This window comes from Drosophila subobscura, chromosome U, assembly GCF_008121235.1.
Source record: "Drosophila subobscura isolate 14011-0131.10 chromosome U, UCBerk_Dsub_1.0, whole genome shotgun sequence".
Classification (NCBI taxonomy): domain Eukaryota; kingdom Metazoa; phylum Arthropoda; class Insecta; order Diptera; family Drosophilidae; genus Drosophila; species Drosophila subobscura.
Window position 1 is genome coordinate 19,172,462 of NC_048534.1, and position 8,612 is coordinate 19,181,073.

At 52.6% G+C, this 8,612-nt stretch overlaps 1 protein-coding gene across 2 annotated transcripts in view; it reads left to right on the forward strand.

The window, feature by feature from the left end:
• LOC117900116 (protein dachsous) overlaps positions 1-8,183 on the forward strand; it is a 74,767-nt gene extending 66,584 nt beyond the window's left edge. The window contains exons 10-13 of one of the 2 annotated variants that reach the window (XM_034810342.1): positions 2,635-3,905; positions 4,498-6,898; positions 7,031-7,038; positions 7,180-8,183. In XM_034810342.1, coding sequence (XP_034666233.1) covers positions 2,635-3,905; positions 4,498-6,898; positions 7,031-7,038; positions 7,180-7,925 — 4,426 coding nt within the window. In that variant the 3' untranslated portion in view covers positions 7,926-8,183. Of the gene's footprint in view, positions 1-2,634; positions 3,906-4,497 lie in introns of both variants that reach the window. The other variant, XM_034810341.1, reaches the window with a different exon arrangement.
• Positions 8,184-8,612: the final 429 nt, after the last annotated feature.

Consider the following 8,612-nt stretch of genomic DNA (forward strand, 5'->3'; position numbering starts at 1 on the left):
GAGCCAGTCAGTGTGTCCCAGTGCAACCTACGCACTGCGGCGACACTGCAAAAATGTTGCGGGGATTCGTCTCCTGTCAACCAGCTCGTGGTCTGCCCCGCCTGCCACAGACAGCGAGCGTCGCGCACGCATTCCTATAAATAGCCCAAAGGTGGAGTTGGACTTGGACTTGGTGGCGGATGCGGATTCAGCGTCCACAGAGCTGAATGGCAATCCGTTCTCCAGCGTTTTTGTTCTCTTTTTTCTTTTTTTTGTGACTGCTACTTGGAGGCCGGACCCCTCCTGGTGCAGATTTATGCTTATTGACAATCAATGATGACAACAATTGCTTGTTCCGTCTGACATAGCTCTTTTTGGTGCAGTTCCGGCCATTGGGGCCATGGGGCCATGGAGTTCTTTTGTGGGGCATGTGGCAGGAGGGTGCACACGGCATGGTGTAGCGGGGGCACTTGAAATGACAGTAGCGTCAGTGTTGCCATTTATACAAACGCGATCCGCTGTCATGTACCAATTTTTATCTTTCGCTGATTGTCGGCAAACAATAAAAACGAAATCCCCGCCACCAAAATGCACAAAAAAAGCTAAACAGAGGGAGAGACAGAGAGCGGGAGACACTGGACTTAAGAACAGACCAGAAAAAAAACACAGAGGATGGTTGGGGCAGTGGCAATGGCAATGGCAGTGGCATGAACAGAGAGCCTGCCTGCTGCCTGGTTGCCTGCTGCCTGCCTGCTGCCTGCCTGCCTGCCACATGGAGAGGTAATGGCACACAGAGCAGAATTGTAGAGCAGACAATCAGACAGACAGACAATTCGTGACGTTGTTGTTAGTCTTGGACTTGGACTTGGATTTGGTATTGGACTGGGACTGGGACTTGGACTTTCGCGGTCGCGGACTTGGACATACAACGAACAAAAAAAAACACACACAAAAAACAAAACAAAAAGCCAGTAAGGAATGCTAGAGACTATAAATACCCTAACTATGGGACACATGCAGAGCAAACAGCTCGTGTTTTGTATTTTATTTTAGTGGAATTAAACAGAAAGTCATTTATTTCAGACCATAAAGGGCGGCCAACGTTTCCACGAAACTTTTAGGATGTGCACAGGCAGGGCAGTCGGAAAGGTTTTCAGCAGAATTGCAGCTGGAAACTAGTACCAATTGATGGAATATAGGCAAGGACAGGGAGCAATGGGTGATGTTTCGTCCTGGAATATTTAGAGCAGGAAATTCATGTACAATTTTGAAGTTTGCAGTGAAAATTCTGTCACTTCGAGGTCTAAATATCATTCTGTTTGTGGGTTTTGCAGTGAGAAAATTCTAGTATTTTAAGGCTGAAAATGGCATTAAAAAAACAAGCACTATAATTTGCTTTATGGTATTTTATGGCAGCATAAATTTGGTAGAGAAGAGTCTTCCAGAAATTGCTGAAAAATATCTAAAAATATTCTTACCTTCAGCCATATTTTTGTAGGAGCATAAAAGCCTTTCGATGCGCTCCACAATCAGGAATTATGTGCTGCAATTAAAAGATTAAAATGATCATTAGTAAATTAAAGAATGATTTTAAAATTCAAATTCAATCCCCCAAAACCCATATACCTTCTGTGGATTGTCAGAGTATTTCCCACAGTAAAAGACAAAAATGCGACTGCCGCCTGCCGCTTGTCCGCTGCTTTGCTCGTAGTTTCTTTTCCTTTTTTTACATTTTTTTGCTAGCCAGAGAGCTCCGAGCCCGCTCTGACTGACGGACTGACTGACGATGGACAAGGCAGGCAGCAGGCAGGCAGCAGGCAGGCAGCGGCAGCCCAAGCAGCCCAAGAGCCTAGGCCCAGACCCATTCCCTGGCTTGTTCGTAGCTCTGGCTGTTTGTCTGATGATCAGCAAGCGAGAAGGAGGCAGACGACAACAACAGAGCGACTGATGACTGACCCTTGAAAGCATTTCTGCTGTTGTTTCAAGAGCCACAAAAGACAGGAGGGACAGGGACGGGGACAGGGACAGGGCATGGAGCGGACATGGACAAGGCACTTCGCTGTAGCCTTTCCCTCACTTTGACTGATTCAATTCATAAAATGGAGCCCACAATCCAGGGAACACAGAGCCGAGACTAGGCTTTCGGACTTGGCCACGGGATGAGCTTGTAATTTGCTAAATTCGTTTTATTGGCCAACATGCAACAGAGACAGCGATGGGCAGGGGCAGGGGCAGCGTCAGTTGTTGCAAAAGAATCCAAGACGAGCAGAGAGGATTGTAATCATTTTGGTTTATTATTTGTGGCAGCGAACATGTTGCCCCATGCCTGCAAAAGGGTGAGCGGGGGGGGGGAGCTGCTGCTGCTTCATGATAGCGATAGGCAGAATGCCGGCTCTGCCACGGATTACTCCCAACGAAATGCTAATGCGAATGGAGTGTGTGCACCGTCCGTCCGTCTGCCACCAACAAATGACTTAATTACCAGTCGTTGTCCCTCTCCGTGCCTGTCTCTCCCTGTTGGATCAATTTCACATCCATTCGTGTGCTTAATTATTGCTGGGATTACGATTATAATATAACAAAAATATATCTAATTAGTGTCGGCCGTTTCCCTCCCCGCTAATTGAAACATTTCCCATTGCATTTCGTTCACAGCAAACTCGATCGGGAGCTGCAGTCCAGCTACAGCTTTATGGTGCTGGCCACCGATGGTGGCCGCTACGAGGTCCGCTCTGCCCGCGTGCCCGTGCAGCTCAATGTCCTGGATGTGAACGACAATCGGCCGGTGTTTGAGCGTTATCCCTACATTGGACAGGTGCCGGCACTCATCCAGCCCGGCCAGACGCTGCTCAAAGTCCAGGCACACGATGCGGACCAAGGACTCAATGGGGAGCTGCTGTACTCGCTCAAAGGCGATGCTGGCAAATTCCGCATAAATCCCAACACGGGCGCTTTGAGTGCCACTCAGAGTTTGGCCAGCGAATCGGGCAGACTGCTCCAACTGGAAGTCATAGCCAGGGACAAGGGCAACCCGCCACAGAGCAGTGTGGGACTCATCGAGCTCCTCGTGGGTGAGGCGCCACAGGGCATGCCCGTGCTGCGCTTCCAAAACGAAACCTACAGAGTGAAGCTGCGGGAGAACTCCCCCACGGGCACGCGGCTCCTTCAAGTGGTGGCCGTACGCAGCGATGGAAGACGCCAAAAGCTGCAGTTTAGCTTCGGAGCTGGCAACGACGATGGCATCTTCTCGCTGGATCCCACCTCCGGGGAGATTCGAGTGGCCAATCCTGCGCTGCTCGACTACGATCGCTTTGCCACGCCCACACTGGCGGCGCTGAGTCGCGGCCGGGCCATGCACTACGAGCAGGTGACAGAGGATCCTTCTGCTGCCGAAGAGGACCGCAATGGCACACGCAGTCAGCGCGCCTTGGCCTCCACATCCTTTGCCCTCGCCAGCACCCAACCGAATGAGCTGCGACTCGTGCTCGTGGCCCGCAGCTCGGATGGCCCCAACCTCTCCAGCTACGCGGAGCTCATTGTCGAGCTGGAGGACGAGAACGACAACAGTCCGCAGTTCTCGCAGCGTCAGTTCGTGGCCACCGTCTCCGAGGGCAACAGCAAGGGCACCTTCGTGGCCCAGGTCCAAGCCTTCGATTCGGATGCGGGCGCCAATGCCCGTCTGCGGTATCACATTGTCGATGGCAACCACGATAATGCCTTCGTCATCGAACCCGCCTTCAGTGGCATTGTCAAGACGAACATCGTCCTCGATCGGGAGATTCGCGATGTCTACAACCTGAAGATCATCGCCACGGACGAGGGTGTGCCACAAATGACGGGCACTTCGACCATTCGGGTGCAAATTGTCGATGTGAATGACAATCAGCCCACGTTTCCGCCCAATAATCTTGTGAGCGTGAGTGAAGGTAAGTCTAGCAAGCTATAACTTAGATTTATCTGGTAATATTTTTACTCGAAAGGCATTATCCCATTTTCCATTATCGATCAGTTTTCGATGCACTATCTTAACGATAAAATACCAAAAAATACCGAAATAAATACTGAAAATACCAATTAAAATACCGAAAATACTGACTTAAATACCTCTCAAACTATCAGTGATTATATTATAGCAAGTTTTATAGAATTGTAAAAATACCAAAAAAATACCGCAAATACTGAAAAATACCACACAAACTACATAAATAGCTGACTAAGTTATTGTGAAATTTAGACAAGATTTTCGTTTGCTCACCGTTACGCAAACTATTTGGTATTTTGCTTCTCAATTTCAATTTCAATGTAGATCAGTGTGGAGCCGAGCCGTAATTTGACCGTTGAACGAGTGATTTCTGTTCATAAAAGATCGTTGAAAGAATATGTTCCTTATAGATTTAAGAGATTGTCAATGATTTCAGAGGCATTCAAAGAAAATACTCCATAAAGATATTACTCCTAATCCCCGAAAACATTCCTAACATTTTCTTTTCCCCGTATTTCTTCTCTCCCCTCTCTTAGCAACCGAACTTGGCGCCGTGATAGCTTCCATCTCTGCCAACGATGTGGACACTTATCCCACACTGACGTACCGCCTGGTCAGCGATTCCTCTGTGGATGACGAGAGCCTCACGCTGTTCGCCTTGGATCGCTACAGCGGCAAGCTGGTGCTGAAGCGCCGCTTGGACTACGAACTGCAGCAGGAGTACCAGCTGGAGGTGATTGCCTCCGATGCGGCGCACGAGGCAAGGACAACGCTGACTGTCAGAGTGAATGATGAGAATGACAATGCGCCGATCTTCCTGGCACAACAGCCGCCCGCCTACTTTGCCATTCTGCCCGCTGTGGCCGAAGTGGCAGACAGTCTCTCCATGGACTTGGAGCTGCTCTCGGTGAATGCCACAGATGCGGATGCGGAGGGCAGCAACTCCCGGATACATTACGCCATTGAGCCACCGATTGAAGGCTTCTCTGTGGCTGCTGCCAGTGGTTTGGTTTCTGTGAACATGAGTCGCCTGCAGCTGCCAGAATCTGCGAGCGGGGATTACTTTGTGAGAATTGTGGCCAGAGATGGAGGGAAACTGCCACTCTCTGGGGCCACGCTGCTGCGAGTTCAAGCCAGCGACAGTGGCTCCGCGCGATCGCAGTTCCAGCAGACCCAATACCGCGCACAGATCAGCGAGGCGGCTCCGCTGGGCACTGTGGTGCTGCAGCTCTCGCAGGATGTGCAGGATCAAGCGTTCGTCATTGCCGCAGGCAACGAGGAGGCCGCCTTTGAGCTGCTGCAATCCAAGGCCATTGTGCTGGTGAGGCCACTCGATCGGGAGCGAAATGATCTGTACAAACTGAGACTTTTGATCAATCGGGGCGCTTCGGGTGCCTCCGCTGCCGCCTCCAATTCGAGCGCGGGCATCACGGTAGTCATCACCGTACTCGATGCCAATGACAATTTCCCCATCTTCGATCGCAGCGCCAAGTACGAGGCGGAGATCAGCGAGCTGGCGCCGCTGAGGTACTCCATTGCGCAGTTGGTGGCCCTCGATGCGGATCAGGAGAACTCTCCCAACTCCGAGGTGGTCTATGATATAACTTCGGGCAACGATGAGCACATGTTCACCATTGATCTGGTCTCGGGCGTGCTTTTCGTCAACAATCGCTTGGACTATGACAGCGGAGCGACCAGCTATGAGCTCATTATTCGCGCCTGCGACAGCCACCATCCGCGTCCGCTCTGCAGCCTGCAGCCCTTCCACCTGGAGCTGCACGATGAGAACGACAATGAGCCCAAGTTCCCGCTCTCCGAGTACGTGCACTTCATAGCAGAGAATGAGCCGCTGGGCAGCAGCGTGTTCCAGGCGCATGCCAGCGACCTGGACAGAGGACCTTTTGGCGCCTTGAACTACAAGTTGGCAGCCACAGCCGGGGATGACAGCTCCTGGAAGCTCTTCCGCGTGGACTCCCACTCGGGTTTGGTGTCCTCCGCCGCTGTCTTTGACTACGAGCAGCGTCAGCGCTACGACATGGAGCTGCGGGCCAGCGACATGGGTGGCAAGGGTGCACGTGTCGCAGTCCGAGTGGAGATCGACTCGCGGGATGAGTTTGCGCCGCAATTCTCGGAGCGCACTTACCGCTTTGTGCTGCCCGCAGCTGCCGCTCTGCCCCAGGGCTTCGTCGTGGGCCAAGTCACAGCCACAGATGCGGACAGTGGACCCGATGGACGCGTTGTCTACCAGCTGAGTGCACCACACACCCACTTCAAGGTGAATCGCAGCAGCGGCGCGGTGCTGATCAAACGGAAACTAAAGCTCGATGACGATAGTCTCGGCTCACACGATGGACGGGACATAAGCCTCGTCATCTCCGCCTCCTCCGGCAGGCAGAACTCCCTCACTGCGATGGCCGTGGTGGAGATTGCGCTGGATCCACTGGCACATCCTGGCACGAACCTGGCCAGCGCTGGCATCAACGGTGGAGGCGGCACCATGGGCGATTGGGCCATTGGGCTGCTCATCGCCTTCCTGCTGGTGCTCTGCGCTGCCGCGGGCATTTTCCTCTTCGTTCACATGCGAAGCCGCAAGCCGCGGAATGTGGTCAAGCCACATCTCAGCACGGAGACGGTGGGCGTGGGCAATTCCAACAGCTACGTGGATCCCAGCGCCTTCGACACGATCCCTATACGCGGTGGCATTTCGGGTGGTGCTGCAGGCGGCGCCTCGGGGCAGTTTGCGCCGCCAAAGTACGATGAGATTCCGCCCTTTGGCCCACATGCGGGCAGCTCTGGCGCAGCCACCACATCGGAGCTGTCTGGCTCCGAGCAGTCCGGCTCGAGTGGCCGCGGTTCTGCGGAGGACGATGGCGAGGATGAGGAGATTCGCATGATCAACGAGGGACCGCTGCATCATCGCGGTGGCGTCGGCGGCGGTGCCGGGGGCAGCGACGATGGACGCATCTCGGACATCTCCGTGCAGAACACGCAGGAATATCTGGCGCGTTTGGGCATCGTGGATCACGATCCGAGTGGCAGTGGTGGTGGCGGTGGCGCCTCCAGCATGGCCGGCAGCAGTCATCCCATCCCGATGCCCATGACCATGCCCATGGTGGACTCGCTGCACATGTTCCACGACGAGGATGCGGCCACCGCGCGCTCCGACATCACGAATCTCATCTACGCGAAGCTCAACGATGTGGCTGGCGGCAACGGAGGCGGCTCCGAGCGTGGCAGCAGCGCGGATGATGCTGCCACAACGGCGGGCAGCATTGGCACCATTGGCACGGCCATCACGGGCCACGGCCATGGCACTGCCATGATGGGCAGCTACGGCGAGGTGCCCGTGCCCGTGCCAGTCGTGGTGGGTGGCAGCAATGTGGGCGGTTCCCTCAGCTCGATTGTGCACAGCGAGGAGGAGCTGACGGGCAGCTACAACTGGGACTATCTGCTGGACTGGGGGCCGCAGTATCAGCCGCTGGCGCACGTCTTCTCGGAGATTGCGCGGCTCAAGGATGACACCATGTCGGAGCATAGCGGGCACAGCGGCAGCGGCGCCTCCTCCTCCGCCAAGAGCAAGCACTCCTCCTCCCACTCCTCCGCGGGCGCGGGCAGTGTGGTGCTGAAACCGCCGCCACCGCCCACCCACATCCCCCCGCCGCTGCTCACGAATGTGGCGCCGCGTGCCATCAATCTGCCCATGCGCCTGCCGCCGCACCTCAGCATGGCCGGTGGCCTGCCGCGCTCGCCCATTGGCCACGAGGCCAGCGGCAGCTTCAGCACCTCCTCCGCCATGTCGCCCTCGTTCTCGCCGTCGCTCTCACCGCTGGCCACACGCTCGCCCTCCATCTCACCGCTGGGCAGCGGTCCGCCCACCCACCTGCCGCACGTCTCCCTGCCACGCCATGGCCATGCGCCGCCGCCACAGCCCACGCAGCGGGGCAATGTGGGCACAAGGATGTGATAGAAGGAGCAGTGGGATTCATTTCCGAGGAGCGCTGTACATGCATCATAGTATTACTTGCATCCCCCCCAAGCCCATACCCTTACCAGCACCCTCACACTTGCCACACGCACACATTAATGCAAAATACACACACACATAAACACCCATTAATGTTGTATATATAGATACTATTTGATAGTTAGGTTCGATATTTACCTTATGGTAGCAGTACATAGATTTAATTACACTCGAAAAAGTTAGAACTGAATTTTTCCGCAAAGTTGCGAGATTTTTGGGCATTTTTTGGAGTTGGTTTAAAGAAAGTTTATTATTTTTTAGTAAAGTTGTATATTTTAAATATTTTCTATATGCAAATTACGTACAAAAAAACTCAGAACTTTAAAAATACAAAAGAAATAAAATATTTGAAGAAATTCGTGAGAATTATTAAGAAGAAAAATAAATAAAAGTCTCAGAAATTCTCCCTTTTGAGTAGGTAAACATTTATGCGCAATATTTTCCATATTTTCTATTTAAAAACTATGGACAAAAACAAGCAACACCTCGGAATTATTTAAAAAATATAATAATTGAAGAAATTCTTACAAAATATTAAGAGAAAAATTAAATAAAAATCGTAAAAAAAATTTACCTTTAGTAACGTTAAATTTACAGTGAAAAAATTCGTAATTTGAAGTGTTATTC